This window comes from Orbicella franksi, chromosome 2, assembly GCF_964199315.1.
Source record: "Orbicella franksi chromosome 2, jaOrbFran1.1, whole genome shotgun sequence".
NCBI lineage: Eukaryota > Metazoa > Cnidaria > Anthozoa > Scleractinia > Merulinidae > Orbicella > Orbicella franksi.
In genome coordinates, this window is record NC_138146.1 from 25497207 (window position 1) to 25512129 (window position 14923).

A 14923-nucleotide genomic window follows, 5' to 3' on the forward strand; every position below is an offset into this window, starting at 1 on the left:
CAAACTACAAGATTTTAATACCAAATTATTAAAGTGCCACTGACTATGATCAAATTCTCGATACCCATTTTTTACATTTTTGGACACAATACTGAGATCTTTCCTAGATAGTTGGCAAATTTCAATCTATCACGAATATTAGAACTCATGTTTTTTTGGACCTTTATTTCCGAGAATTTGCGGCCGCCATTAATTTTCCTTGTTCCAAGTCTTGGTTGAGAATTGGAGAAAATGACATTTTCCCAAAAATAACACACGGGTTGAAATTATAATAACAATTACTACAGCAATTCGCATAAAGAATAACAAAAACTTTGGCTCATATATTTGTGCAATTTTCTACATTAATTGTTATTATAATTTCAACCAGTGCGGTATTTTGAGAAAATGACATCATTTTCTCCAGTTCTCAACCAAGACTTGAAACGAGGAAAATTAATGGCGGCCGTAAATTCTCGGAAATAAAGGTCTAAAAACCGCGAGTTCTAATGTTCGTAACAGATGGAAATTTGGCAAGCTATCTAGGAAAGACCTATTGCCTACGAAAATGTAAAAAAATGGATATCGAGAATTTCATCATAGTGGCACTTTAGCAGAAGATCCTTTTTTACGTAGAAGTGTTGAGCTTTAACTTTTATTATGGGGCATTTGCGCTGTTCTCACGGCCCACCGTGTGGGTTATGGCTGGGGAGTGATGGGCGGGCTTTGAAATGACAGAACCATTATCATAATTCTACGTCTTTTTTGTGCTTTTTCAATAACCAGTATAAATTAGTGTTCCCATATTAGTATGGACTGTTAAAATTTCCAAAATAATACGGTTGCAACACTCAAATACCAGTCATGGGAAAAACTAGGGGAAGGTAAAGGGGTGAAAATTGAAGGAGAAATGCATCAGTCAATTCAAGTAGTACCCTTCACCCACCTCCCCGTCGACCGCGCGGTATTAGCAAGTGTTGAATCATGATGTGACGTGCGTGACGGTCAAATTACCCGTGACGAGGACCGTCACGAAACCGTCTCGAGCGGGGGTCAGTTTGGGTTACTTACAGGAGTAGGGCGAGTTGGAGTGTCATGGCCAAGTGTGCGTGACTGTTTCCTTCGCTAAGAAGAGATCAAATATTCACAGGGTTTTTGTATTTCTAAAGTCTAAGTTAAACATCCAAAATGATCATGTTTATTCTGACCGTTTCTATTTTGCTATGGTTCATGTACACGTTCTGTAAAGAGGAATTTACATCGCCGTTGAGAAAAATTCCAAAGCCCGATAGTTCTGTTCCTGTTTTTGGTCATTTGTGGACTTTTCTTCGTGAGAAAAACCATTTGAAGTTGATGCGGGATTGGAGTGAAAAGTACGGTCCAATATTTCGTTTCAATCTTGGTTTTGGTAAGTGGAACACAAGCTCAAGAAAAGTAAGCCATAATTAAAGAAATTGTCTTTAGGTACATGTAACTATAAAATGCTCTCAGTAGCTGACACCCCGAGTTGTATCGTACGGTGATCGTAGTCAAGTTGGAGTCACGCTGAGTCACGGGTCAAGTTAAATTCGCTTGTTTGGTCTTTAGACTCATAAATCCTTGTCCAATCGGCCCTCACTATCGTGGAGTTGCAAAGCTTACATGGCCTGTCACTTTCGCAGATGTATGGTTGAGTTCTAGAAAGCTCGCCGGTTGAGTTGCTTTTGGGAAGTTTCAGGTCTCGCTGGTGAGTTTTCATTCCCTTGCCAGCGAGTTTACAATTTCTTGCAAGCGGCCTCTCATATTCTTGCTGGCTCCCGCTGGCGAGTTTTCAATTTCTCACTAGCGAGTTTTCATATAAAAAGTTCAGGTAAATAAATGCAAGGCCTAGAACTGAAGTCGGTAAATCGTCGAGGGAAAATTGACAAAAAATGTTCAGAAAGTGAAAGGCTAACAACACCGGATACTCCCAACCAAGTACTAATCCTGCCAGACAGGGCTTTTAAAACTTCGGTGATAAGACGAGGCAGAGCTTTTCTTCGAAAGAGTCGTCAGGATCCGGATACGCTTAGCTTGATATGATCATCTGTGGTGTTTGTTATTCTTGTTGTTTTGTCTCGTTTGGAATTTTTCGGTTCTGGTTAATGAGCTATTACATACGCGCCCCCTATGTTGTGTATAAACGTCTGTTAGATCCGTTAAAGAAAGTTTTCCACAGTTACAGCTGATATATTCATCATCTGCAGTCAGCTACGCAAAACCCCCAGTTTGGTGATGAGAACAAGCTTAACCTTCGCTAATTTCTCGCATATCTTTCCATAATCAGTCGACCATAAAGCGTCTATGAGGGTGGCAAAAGGGGGCGGGCGGGGGTACCAATCACGCATCACGCTAAATTTTTCTATTAAATCACGTATCACAGAGAATGTTTTTCACAAATCACGTGTCACGTAAAATGAAGTAAGTACATCACCAATTTTACTTTCTCGACCCTAAACGGGTCGATAAAAGGAGTATGAAATGTTTAAGGAAGCAACCGGAACGATGATCCTGATGGTACACGTTGGATCAATAGTAATCTAATCGGCTTCACATATAAAATAAAGATTATTATATGGCAAGCTCCGCGAGCGGGCAAGATGAATCAAATCCTGCGCTGTGATTGGCTACCCGAGCGGGCAAGATGGGGCTATCTTGCCCGCTCGGGACTACCCGCCGTGTCCCGCAAGAAAAATTTCTCCGAAAGCCATATAATAAATCCTTTGATAAGTTAATAAAGATGGTGAATTTTAAGCTCGGAAATGAAATGTGAAGGTGAATTAATCAACATGACACGAGCGTGGGACAAAGAAAAATTCTGAGTCCCCGACAGGAATCGAACCCATGACCTCCCGAACACCGGGCGGGCGCTCTATCCACTGAGCTACGAAAATTCATCGAGAGCAAGGTCATTTAACTGAGTTCATATATGATAGGTGTCCTGCATACTGCTAGGATCAACGCTATCGAATTCATCGTGATTAGTGATAAGTTAATAAAGATGGCGAATTTTAAAATTCACCATCTTTATTAAATTTAAAATTCACTAAATTAAAATTCACCATCTTTATTAACTTATCAAAAGATTTATTATATGGCTTTCGGGGAAATTTTTCTTGCGGGACACGGCGGGTAGTCCCGAGTGGGCAAGATAACCCCATCTTGCCCGCTCGGGTAGCCAATCACAGCGCAGGATTTGATTCATCTTGCCCGCTCGCGGAGCTTGCCATATAATAATCTTTATTTTATATGTGAAGCCGATTAGAGGAGGTCATGGGTTCGATTCCTGTCGGGGACTCAGAATTTTTCTTTGTCCCACGCTCGTGTCATGTTGATTAATTCACCTTCACAATAAATCCTTTATTGACCAAGCTTGTTCGGTCAAGATGGCTGGATATTGGCCTCGTTCTTTTTTTGCGAGTTTATGGACCTCGACTCCGCCTCGGTCCATAAACTCGCAAAAAAAGAACTTGGCCAATATCCAGCCATGTTGACCGAACAAGCTTGGTCAATAACCCGTATATATAAAAGCAGAAACCGACACAACGTAGGACGATTTTTTTAAAGGGGCACTATATTTCGGCTGGCCAAACCAGCCTTCTCACCCGAAGAAGGCTGGTTTGGCCAGCCGAAATATGGTATAAAATGAACCTTCAAAGAATCATCCTACGTTGTGTCGGTTTCTACTTTTATATTCTTCATGATAAAAGGAGAACTCTGCCGATTCAACCACAAAAATGCATCGGCAAATATTCCAAACATTTTCCCCCGAAAATGAAAGTGGTGGTCCGTACGGGAGACCGGGAGACTCGGTCTGTATTCATGAGGCTCCTGGATAATCCGGGAGAGTTTTCACCGCGTCTGTGAACAGACTCGCGACGAACGCGAAAAAATAAAATGAGACAAGCGAAGCAAACCTGGTGTGGTAGGATTTTTCCCTCTCCAGACCACTCTTGGCTATCTCTGCCCGCCTGTTTTTTGCCTTCCCCTATAACACAATCGGGAGCCTGTTCACGGGCTAACTGTGCAAAGATCTTGCGTACGGATTGAGAAGAAGTCTATGCCACCTCTGCCATGCATCAATTATACAGGAAATATTTGTACCAATGCTTTACCCCTGTAATCTCTCTTCTGTGCGGCGACGTTTTTATGTCTGTGAATGACATAATGCATCAGTCAATTCCAGCAGTGCCCATCCCCCCCCCGGGCAACCGTGGGGCATTTGCTCACGTTGTCAGTCCCGGGGGTGGGGCATCCGCAATTTTATCGCGGCCCGGGGGCTGGGCATTTGCATACCCCGGGGCGACCCCCGGGCATTCGACACAAGTGTTTTGGAAAGTGCCATGAATGAGTTCATCGGGAAAGACGAGGCATTTGTTGAACAATGGCTTGTTCGTCAGGGACTAGAGAAACTTGCAGATGTTTTAAAGGGCATGTTTTCTCAATTTTAGATATTTCTTCATTACTTGTAAGCATACAACTATAAGCATTAAGGTGAACTATATTTTGTTTTATATCACAAAACAATCACTGACGTGAACACGACTATTTTGCATTTCGCATTCAAAACTAGACTAGCATTTTTTAAATTCATGAAAGTAGAGTTAAAATACTTAAGGTTTGCGAATTCAAATGATACGATCTTCAAGACAGATCTTACGAGCTTAAAATGCAATGCATCATCGTTTAAAATGTCTTGATTCTTCACAGAGAAAGTAGCCTGCGAATACAGGCGCCTATCATCGCTCGCGGCTGGGGGCACGTCCACCGCAATCCCAGCTATCCTCTAGCAAGCTGTTAAAAACAAATATAACGAAATAAATATAATCAGAATGAACTAACACGTACTGTTGTCCTTGAAGTCTTACCGTTTTATTCACTGATTAATTAAAAAACTGCAGAGGTGTTGGAAGGTGACGATCCCGGGGGCGGGGCATTTGCCCTCTTTCTTTGTCCCCACCCCGGGGTATTTAGACAGATTATGTGTCCCCACCCCGGGGAATTGACTGATGCATAACGTCTTTATGATAACTCTGCTAATTTTGGACGGAAAATTTTATAATGGTCTCTGCTAATTTTGGGGCGATCACGCGTCACGCAAAAACCCTTTGCCACCCTCATCTATTTTCTCCCCCTCTGACTGCAAAGTTAGAGGTGGTATTCCTTCAGTAGCCCGAAAACTGAAACCGAAACAATGATGTACCGAAAACTCTGCCGAAAACTGAAATAGGTCAGGGACACCTGACGGATATCGTTTCGGTAGGAAAACCCAAATACAAAGAAATTTGGACACAAAATCAGCTATACCAACATGAAGCAGAATCGACTCTAAAAAAGTGATTTTTTGTGAACTGTGACTCTCAAGACACGAAAAGACGTTCTCCGAAAACTTTGCGAAAACAAACCAGAAATGGCCGCGTTAAGAGTGGAAACGAATATGCATGTAGGTATTTGTGACGTCATATGTGGTGAGGTTATGTTCAAGACCAAATGATTTCCTTGTAGTAATTGAGTTTGTTTCAAGTATTTTCTGGAGTTAATTGACGAGCCGACGTGTGAATGGATTACGATTTTGATATCTGATTTGAGAGTGTCCATTAAATACAACAATGTCAGCTCGAACCACTGGAATTAGGAAACGACGATTCTTGAGTGGATCAGACTCGTCGAGTGAACAAGATGGCGTGGCGAGTGAACATCATCTTTACACTTTACAGTGCCAGGAAGAAATTAACAACGAAAAGAATCCACCGAATGGATTTGTGAGCCTGTCTGGAATCTGGATGTGTTTAAAACTGCTGTTAATTGACTCTTAATCGATTACTGAATAAAGGTTATCACTTCGAGTCTTTGCCTCGTTTTAAATAAACTCACCTGGTACAAATAGCAGTTTTTGGCCATCGACATTTTCTTCTCTTGTTTTTGTCGTTTTACATGACATGTAGGTTTCCCTTTTTGTCGTGAGAATGGTAAGGGTTGCAGGATTTCCACTAGAACCTGATAGTAGGCACAAGTGCAGCTGTCCACGTCCAGAGGCTCGGCGGTCGAGGCCATGAGGCCACCCCTCGACCTCGTTGTTGGTCCGTACGGCTTGCGTGAAGACGGTCCAGTCTGAAGGTCCCCAGGTGGTGTAGTTTCTGGATACGTACTCTGTGAACGGCTGCAGCGTAACGGGAGCTTGGCGCTGGAGATGGTAAAACATTGGTCTGATCTCGTTTTTAGGCAGGAAGGGCGGCGCCATTATCTTCCTTATGAAGGAGTAGGCACCGCAATCATGTTTGTACGCCGACGGTAAGTCGAATTCCTGCACCTGGGGAAAAACGGAATAAAATAAAAAATTGAATTTAGAGCTGATTTGCTTTTTCAGTAACATCAATTTCAAATTCGATAAAAAAAAAAAAACTCGTAGTACGTACGATTCCGTTTATTTGACTGGGTTGATTTCCAATCTCGTTCCCAGAGTCTTCGTTCCCCTTGACCAGCGGTCGGAAAACGAGAGCTCTGGGAGCAACCATTTCAGGCATGCGCCGTAGATGCAGATTGCGCAGTGAAACCGGATAGGCAGAATCACCAGAATTCGGTTATTTCAAAATGGTTGCTCCCAGAGCTCTCGTTTTCCGACCGCTGGTCAAGGGGGACGAAGACTCTGGAACGAGATTGGGTTGATTTCCCATTGAGAAATTCACCCTGCGTCCAATGAAACACGCATCCCTGCAGTTTGGTATGCGGGATCACCCTTCTCAAGGCTGCTCAGACTGCTCTCTCAAAGTCTAAGGTGAAGGTCAAAGTCGATCGGGGAAGCTGCTTAAGGACTTGTAATAGTCATTCTTCTTCCTTCCCGACGTAACAACGGACACAGGCCAGGAACTGGCATGGGTTGACCTTGAGGAGAATCAATTAACTAGTTAATCGAGTTTTAGAAACCATAATGATAAAATAAGCAACTGAGATAACTTAGCAATAGGTACCTCTGGCCTGACTGGGCATTGCCAGTCAGTCACATTGGCTCTGTGACGTTTGATGTTGAAGCAGCAGCCTCTGTTGTCTACAAGCTTCGGTCTACCTTTCATAGTGGAGTCTTCAAGGATTTGGAAGGCAACAGCAAAGGAAGAGCTCTTCTCTATGGCTGCAGGTAGATAGTGGATCAAGGATAAATGCTGGACTAATCAAGAGCAGGATCGGCAAGTGGGTCGTAGATGGTGGAGAGAGACTAAGTGAAGTCAACTACGTACTCTCAGCGACTGGCGTACTCTCAAGAACACTTTCAGATACGGACATGGACAGATAGGTAACACAGCGACAGTCGATGGAAGCAGCAGTTTGCACAGCAAAACGGCAATTACACCGGGAGATTCCCGTTTGTTACCAACGGAGACAACTATTGTCCCGGAGGCCTTGCTGACTCCCTCTGACTGAATTTTCACGAGCAATACACTCTGTGTAGGCATGTTAACGATGACGAAAATTTTGACTGTTTTGATTTCGTAGCGATTGAAACTCAAAGCTGTTATGATACCTTAAAAAGTCTCCCACCTTTTATACAGATCCCTCGTAATCAGCAGTTAAAAAAGAGACTAATAAAACACACGAAAAGACCAATGAAACAATCAAACACACAAAAAACAGATCTACCTTGACGCGAACTTGACTTATTACTCACAATGGGGCTCTAATTTGACTCGTACTATGGTACTAGTAACTCTGACAACCTGGGACAACCTGGCTGAATATTGGGGAGTAGCCTGCAACAGACAAGAATTCCATGTAGCCTGGGTTTTATTGTCATTTAATATTCCCAGCCACTTCATGCCACAGAAACCTGAGATAAGCCAGCTGAGCTTGTTAAAGGCTATATTCTTTATATTTTGCTGCCCACTCCATTTTGTATGGAGACATGCATATGATAGAATGTACATTTATTTTGTAATATATGCCTTTGTGACTGTTCTGTACTTAGGGGAACCAAGAGTCGTCTTGTCCGATCCTGATCTGATCAAGCATGTGGCTGTAACAAATTCCAAGAACTATGATCGCGCTCCAATTTTGCAGTTTCTTATACCCAGCATTGGTAACGGTTTATTCTCCTCTGTTGGGAAAGATCATGCTCATCAACGTAAAATGATCAATCCTACATTTAATTATAATAATTTGACTGGGATGGTAGATGATTTTGAAGATGTTACCAGCAATCTTGTGAAGGTGAGCTATAAATAACAAATCGTGCGAGTGTATGGTTTCAAATACATATAATATTTCTTCAATATATAAACAAATAAATATATTTAAAAAAAAAAATGGCATGACGTAACTGATCACACCTAACTTGTGCATGCGCAGCAAATTATTTTTAATAAAATATACTAGCTTGGTTCAGTCAATGGTTTTGATTGCACAAATCAGTAGCCTTTTTGATTTATTTGGAAAGATATCTGCTGTTAGTGTCCAGTATTTGAAAATTGAAAGCATACTTGGGTTACAACTCCAAGTTGTTCAAATTTGGAACTTGCTTTTATTTTGATCATAAGGATCATTTGTTTTTTGTAAACAGCTCTGGACAGAACAATTGACCAATACAACTGAAGGATTCTTGGAGGTGCCTGTCTACTCAGACTTGGCTCATCTGACGTTAGACATCATTGGGAGGTTTGCCTTTGGTTATCATTTCAACACTGTGCTGTCAGGAGAAACTGAAATTTCAAGTGCATTTTCTGCTGCTATCAAAGGCACTGCTTATGGCCGAGTCTTGCGAAGGAAATTCATTCCACTATATGACTACCTTCCACTGGCCGAGAATAAAAGGGCAAAGAAAGCACTTGAAATAACAAATGGGACTGTTCTTAAGGTGAATTTATATGAATTCATACACTTACATGTACCTGGGTAATGGCATCCTTATCATTGTAAGCCACTAACGCCTGGCTTAACTCCCTGCAAACTATAGCAGCATGTGGATACTTAGATCCCTCCATTACATTATGCAATGAGTCCATAATCCCCTTTGCAGAACATTATCCTTTTCAACTTCTCTTTTTCAATATTTTGAAAACTGTCTTTATCAAGTAAGCTCAGTAAGTTCCAATCAGTTTCCCCAGCTGAATTAAAGGGCATTAGTTCTCCAAAGAACAATAAAAACAGTTGCCTTGCAAGACTAGGTGGTGTGAGTGGGGAGGTTATGAACTAGGTTTTTTGGGCTGAGGAGGTCCAAACCCTTGCCCCTTTAGATACCATTTCTGACACAGAAAAGGTGTGCCCCTTCCCACACTTCTTTAATATCCTGTCCGTGACAGTTTGGCCTACTCTTTACTATACTTAAGCTCTTGAAATCCCTAAACCCAGCGTAAAAACACTCAGAATCCCTTTGCACAGATCAGAGCCTCTCCATATAATCTACTGTAGGGAGTACCTTCAGGGAGAGGGCATTCAGTCCCAGAGGTCTCAAAACTGTGGTACAGCTAAGCTGACTCCAAATAGTAAAGTAATCCATATTTCTTTACTAAAGATAATCAAATCAAAACGTAAGAAAAAGGAAGAAGGAATTGAGTCTTCTAAGAGAGACTTGTTAAGCTTGCTTATGGACCAACACGACGAGGAAACAGGGGCCACCATGGATGATGAACTTCTCAGAGCCCAGGTGTTTACCTTCATGTTAGCTGGTCATGAAACTACCAGTGTGTCCATGATGTGGACCTTGTATGAACTTGCGAGACACCCAGACATAGCTGAACAGGTCCGAGAAGAGATCCAGTTGGTTATGAAGGACTCATCAGAATTGACGTGGGCAAAACTGGCCGAGTTGAAGTTTCTTGGAAATGTAATAAAGGAATCTCTGCGGCTGCACGCCCCAGCAATTATGGCAGTGCGCGTTGCAAAAGAAAATGATGTGATTGGTGGATATGAAATTCCCAAGGGTACTACTGTGTTTCTAGGAATTGACGCTGTACACCATTCAACAAAGTTCTGGAAGGATCCTCGTGTTTTTGATCCAGAGAGATTTGACGAAAATGGTAAGCTCTTATGTACCACATGAGAACATTAAAACATTAGATGACACATGTTCATTTGATAGCAAATCTCAGAGAGTGATCGGACAGTCTTATTGACCTAATTTGACCAACAACAGGACCCCATTAATAACATTGCTTCAGTGGATTGCAGGCCTCGTTTGGTCACCCAGGAGTGCAGTTGCATAACAGCGAACTGAAGGGACGACCTGCACTGAAGAGGGGGCGGAAGTAATTTGATGGCCCAGCATCATCCCATCCAGGAGCCAATAAGTGTAGTTGTTACCAATTCAAACCATAATGCGTGCAAGTTACGCTCGCTTTCAGTGTTACGTGCACAGGGACCCATAGGTGACATCTTTCGACATGCTATGTAACCTGGTCTACGTCAAACATGTAAGCAGAAACTGACTTCTTCACGGTCGAACTCGAATTTTAGTGATGAAAGATGGATTTATTTGACATCAAACCAGAGTTAGGAGTATGAGGAAGTCATTCCGGGAGAAATGAATCGACTGTTTTAAATGTTTACACCTTGCGAATATCAAAAGCGGCAGTGGCCCAGTCACTATTGGGAACCGATCGATTACACTAAAATCGTTTGAATTATCCCGTAAATCGGGAAACACGCAAAGTCCGCAATCTCCTTCAGCCATTTGAGGTCAGTAATTATCATTTATTTGCCGTTTCTCCTGCTAATAACCGGAAAAATTGCCAGTTTCACAGTTTAACGGTCTTTCAGCCGTTTACATAGCATGTCGAAAGATGGCATGTCGAAAGGTGTCGCCTATGCACCCAACACTAGTGAAAGCGGGTGCAATATTCCTTGTTAATAAAGCTTGTCTGTTTTCCTACAGATGACAGTCATCTCCCAGTTCATCCTTATGCCTTTTTGCCATTTTCTACGGGTACTTATTCGTGCATAGGCAACAAGTTTGCCATGGTGGAGATGAAAGCTGTGTTATCCACTCTCATACAACAGTTTGTCTTTGAAGAGATTCCTGGATTCACTGTGACGCCAATTATTCGACTGACAGCAAAGCCAGATCCACCATTACGTTTGAGGATAAAAAATTGACAAGTTGAATATTAAAATAATTTTGCCTGTGTTACAATTTTGCTAAACATGAGGTCGGAGTCGATAATAAGACAATATACATACTAAAACTAGCCAGTGAAGCTATGTTTTTTACGATAATTTATAACTATAATTTGCAATAATTAATTATAAATTAATTATAAACTAATAAATTAATTAACTAATTGTTAATAAATTATTATCTATTAATTATAAATTTGTAACGTATATTTCTTCGTTGAATTGATTTTTACATAGGACTTTGCATTTATTAACGACCATTTCACGCAACGCCCTGCACTTATCATAATTCTATATCTTTTTTGTACTTTTTCAATAACTAGTATTAATTGGTGTCCACACATTAGCATTGGACTATTAATGATAATTTACAAGTTATACGGTCATGACACTTAAATAAAGTCACAGGAAAAACTAGAGGTGAAAATTGAAGAAGAAATGCATCCGTCAATAGGTCATTTTACAGTTGTGTGCTTAGATACCTGGGCTATGACTACAAGCGAGGCTGAAGGTGACCTTGCCTTGATAAAGATCTCTCTGCTTTTCTCATGCAAATGCCAACTAATTAGCATACGAACAACTTGATTTACACAGAAAAAACAGTGAGGTCTTTGTCAAAACAAGGTCACCTCCACCCTCGTTGCCATTCAAGACCAGGTCACTGAACAGACAACTGTAAAATGGTGGATTCTAGTAGTACCCTTCTCCCACTTCTCCCGTGACGAGGACCGTCACGAGACCGTCTCTATGGGGGTCAGGTCAGATGACCTGCACCTCTTTAAAATTTCAATTTTAATTCGTTCCTCCTTTTGGCCATGTGTGGACATTTCTGCGTGCGAAAAACCATTTGAAGTTGATGCTGGAGTGAAAAGTACGGTCCAATCTTTCGTTTCAATCGTGGTTTTGGTTAGTGGAACTCAAGTTTATAAAGACTAACTACATGTGCTCTCAGAGTACTGTGTAACTGGCAGCGCGAATTGTATCGTAGCACGTTAGTTAAGTTCGAGGCCGAGTCAAGTTGGAGTCGCGAATCAAGCAAAATTTGCTTGTTTCCTGGTGAAGGGGTCGTCAAGACTTGTAAATGCTGGTCCAACCGGCCTTCAGTATCGTGGACTTGCAAAGCTTACGTGATCAGTTTCGAAGATGTATGGTTAATTGAGTTCTAGAAAGTCTAGAAAGCTACGGTTGAGTTGCTTTTGAGAAGCTTCACTTCACGCTGGCGAGATTTCATTTTCTTGTCAGCGAGTTTAAAATTTCTCGCAAGTGAGTTGTCATATTCTTGCTGGCAAGTTTACAATTTCCCACTAGCTAGTTTTCAAATTCTCGCTTAGTGAGTTTGTGAGTTAGTGAGTTTATCGCTAACGAATCTACCGTGAGGTTAAAATAAATGCAAGGCCTGGAACAAAAGTCGGTGAATCGTCGCGAAAAATTGACAAAAATGTTAAGAAAGAGAAAAGCCAACAACACCGGGTAATTTCCCCGTAGGTCACCCACCCAAATACCAACCCTGCCAGACAGGGCTTTTGAAACTTCGGTGATCGGACGAGAGTCGCTGCTTTCCTTCAATTGAATCGACAGGATACGCTTTAAGCTTAACATAGTCAACTGTGGTGTTTGTTATTCTTCTTGTTGTTTTGGTTCGTTATGTATTTTTCGGTTCTGCGTAAAAACAATTACATATGCATCCCGATATCGTCATGTGATACTGGTCAGTGGATACCTCGTTTTGACAGCTGTCAATTAACCATAACATGGATGTCCAATATGTACCTATGGTAATAGTGTTAATGTCTTATTTTTCAAGGTATTGGGCTTGACGTACGGACGGACGTACGTACGGACAGTCACGTGACAACCAAAATTTTTTAGATCGATGGGTTACCAAATTTTCTAAGGCATGGGGCTCCGTTCGCGCGACTTCGGCGCGCAGGAGTTCCGCTAATATTTGAACATTAAAAGATATTTAGGCTTATAATACCTCAGTTGTTAACATTTGGAACTTCGTTTTATTTTGAATATATGGTTCATTTGTTTTATTGTTTTGAAAACAGCTCTGGACAGGGCAATTGACCAGTTCAACTGAAGGAGTCTTGGAGGTGCCTGTCTTCACAGACTTGGCTCATCTGACGCTAGACATCATTAGGAGGTATGCTTTTGGTTATCACTTCAACAGATTGCTCTCAGGAGAAACTGAAATTTCAAGTGCATTTTCTGCTGTTTTCGAAGGTGCTGCTTTCGGCCGAATCATGAGAAAGAGATTCATTCCACTGTATGACTAACTTCCAGTGACTGAAAATAAAAGGGCAAAGGTAGCACGTGAAATAACAGATGGAACTGTTCTTGAGGTGAATTCATATAGACTCATATTCCAATTTAATCTAGCAATATACTATAAGTTTTGTTTAGAATAGCTGTCATTTAGTTTTAATTTAAAACTTTAATAGTTTTCATTTCAATTTAAATATTTTCTATCAATAAATGTACTATCATGTACTTATAGTTACTGGCATTAAGGTCTGAGCTCAACTTCCCGTATATTATAGCAGCATGTAGATACTTAGATACTTCTATTACGTTATGAGTCCATAATCCAGTTTGCAGAGCATATATATCCTTTTCAAGTTTTTTTTTCACATTTTGAGAAGTCTAATTTCAGTAAGCTCATGGAGACAATAACAGTCAGTCTCCCCAGCTGAACAAAAGGGCATTAGTTCTGTAAAGAACAATAAAAACATTTGCCAAGACTAGGTGGTGGGAATGGGGAGGTTACCAAGAGCGTTTTACTGGCCTAGGAGGTCCAAACCCTTGCCCTTTTATATACCATATCTCCCACGCCCTTTAATATCCTGTCCATGACAGTTTTTTCTACTCTTTACTATACTTGACCTCTTGCAATCTCTAAACCCAGCGTAAAGACACTAAGAATCCCTTTGCACAGCTCAGGGCCTCTCCATATAATCTGTTGTAGGGAGTATTCCCGGTGACGGACATTCAATCCCAAAGGTTTCAAAACTGTGGTACATGTAGTTATGTTGACTCCAAATAGTAAAGTTTAATCCATATTTCTTTACTAAAGATTTTCAAATCAAGACGTAAGAAAATACGTGTTGCAAAAGAAAATGATGTGATTGGTGGATATGAAATTCCCAAGGGTACTACTGTGTTTCTAAGAATTGACACTGTACACCATTCAACCAAGTTCTGGAAGGATCCTCATGCTTTTGATCCACAAAGATTTGACGAAAATGGTAAGCTCTTATGCACCACATGAGAACATTAAAACATTAGATGACACAGGTAAATTTGATAGCAAATCTCAGAGAGTGTTCGGACAATCTTATTGACCTGATTTGACCAACAGGACCCCATTGATAACATTGCTTCAGTGGATTGCAGGCCTCGTTTGGTCACCCAGAAGTGCAGATGCATAACAGGGAATTGTTGGCACAGCCTGCACTGGGAGAAACAGGCGGTGGAAGTAATTTGTGATGGCCTTGCATCATATCCCATCTTATAGCTAATAAGTGTAGTCGTTGTCAATTCTATAATGCAGAAAAGCCAACCATAATGCGTGCAAATCAGGAGCAAATTAATCTTCATTCTTAATAAAGCTTGATTGTTTTCCTACAGATGACAGTCATCCCCCAGTCCATCCTTATGCCTTTTTGCCGTTTTCTACTGGTCCTTATTCGTGTATAGGCAATAAGTTTGCCATGGTGGAGATGAAAGCTGTGTTATCCACTGTCATACAACAGTTTGTCTTTGAAGAGATTCCTGGATTCACCATGACGCCAATTATTGAACTGACAACGAAGCCAGATCCCCT

At 41.2% G+C, this 14923-nt stretch overlaps 1 protein-coding gene across 2 annotated transcripts; it reads left to right on the forward strand.

The window, feature by feature from the left end:
• Positions 1-34: 34 nt before the first annotated feature.
• Positions 35-11097, forward strand: LOC145478906 (uncharacterized). 2 transcript variants are annotated; one of them, XM_081457096.1, is made up of 5 exons: positions 35-1387; positions 7955-8196; positions 8546-8839; positions 9497-10001; positions 10856-11097. In XM_081457096.1, the coding sequence occupies exons 1-5, from the start codon at positions 1168-1170 to the stop codon at positions 11074-11076; spliced, it is 1482 nt and encodes a 493-aa protein (XP_081313222.1). In that variant the 5' UTR covers positions 35-1167; the 3' UTR covers positions 11077-11097. The 2 variants fall into 2 exon arrangements, with proteins under 2 accessions (XP_081313222.1, XP_081313221.1); XM_081457095.1 differs by lacking the exon at positions 35-1387 and having other exon boundaries at positions 5002-8196.
• The last annotated feature ends 3826 nt before the right edge of the window (positions 11098-14923 follow it).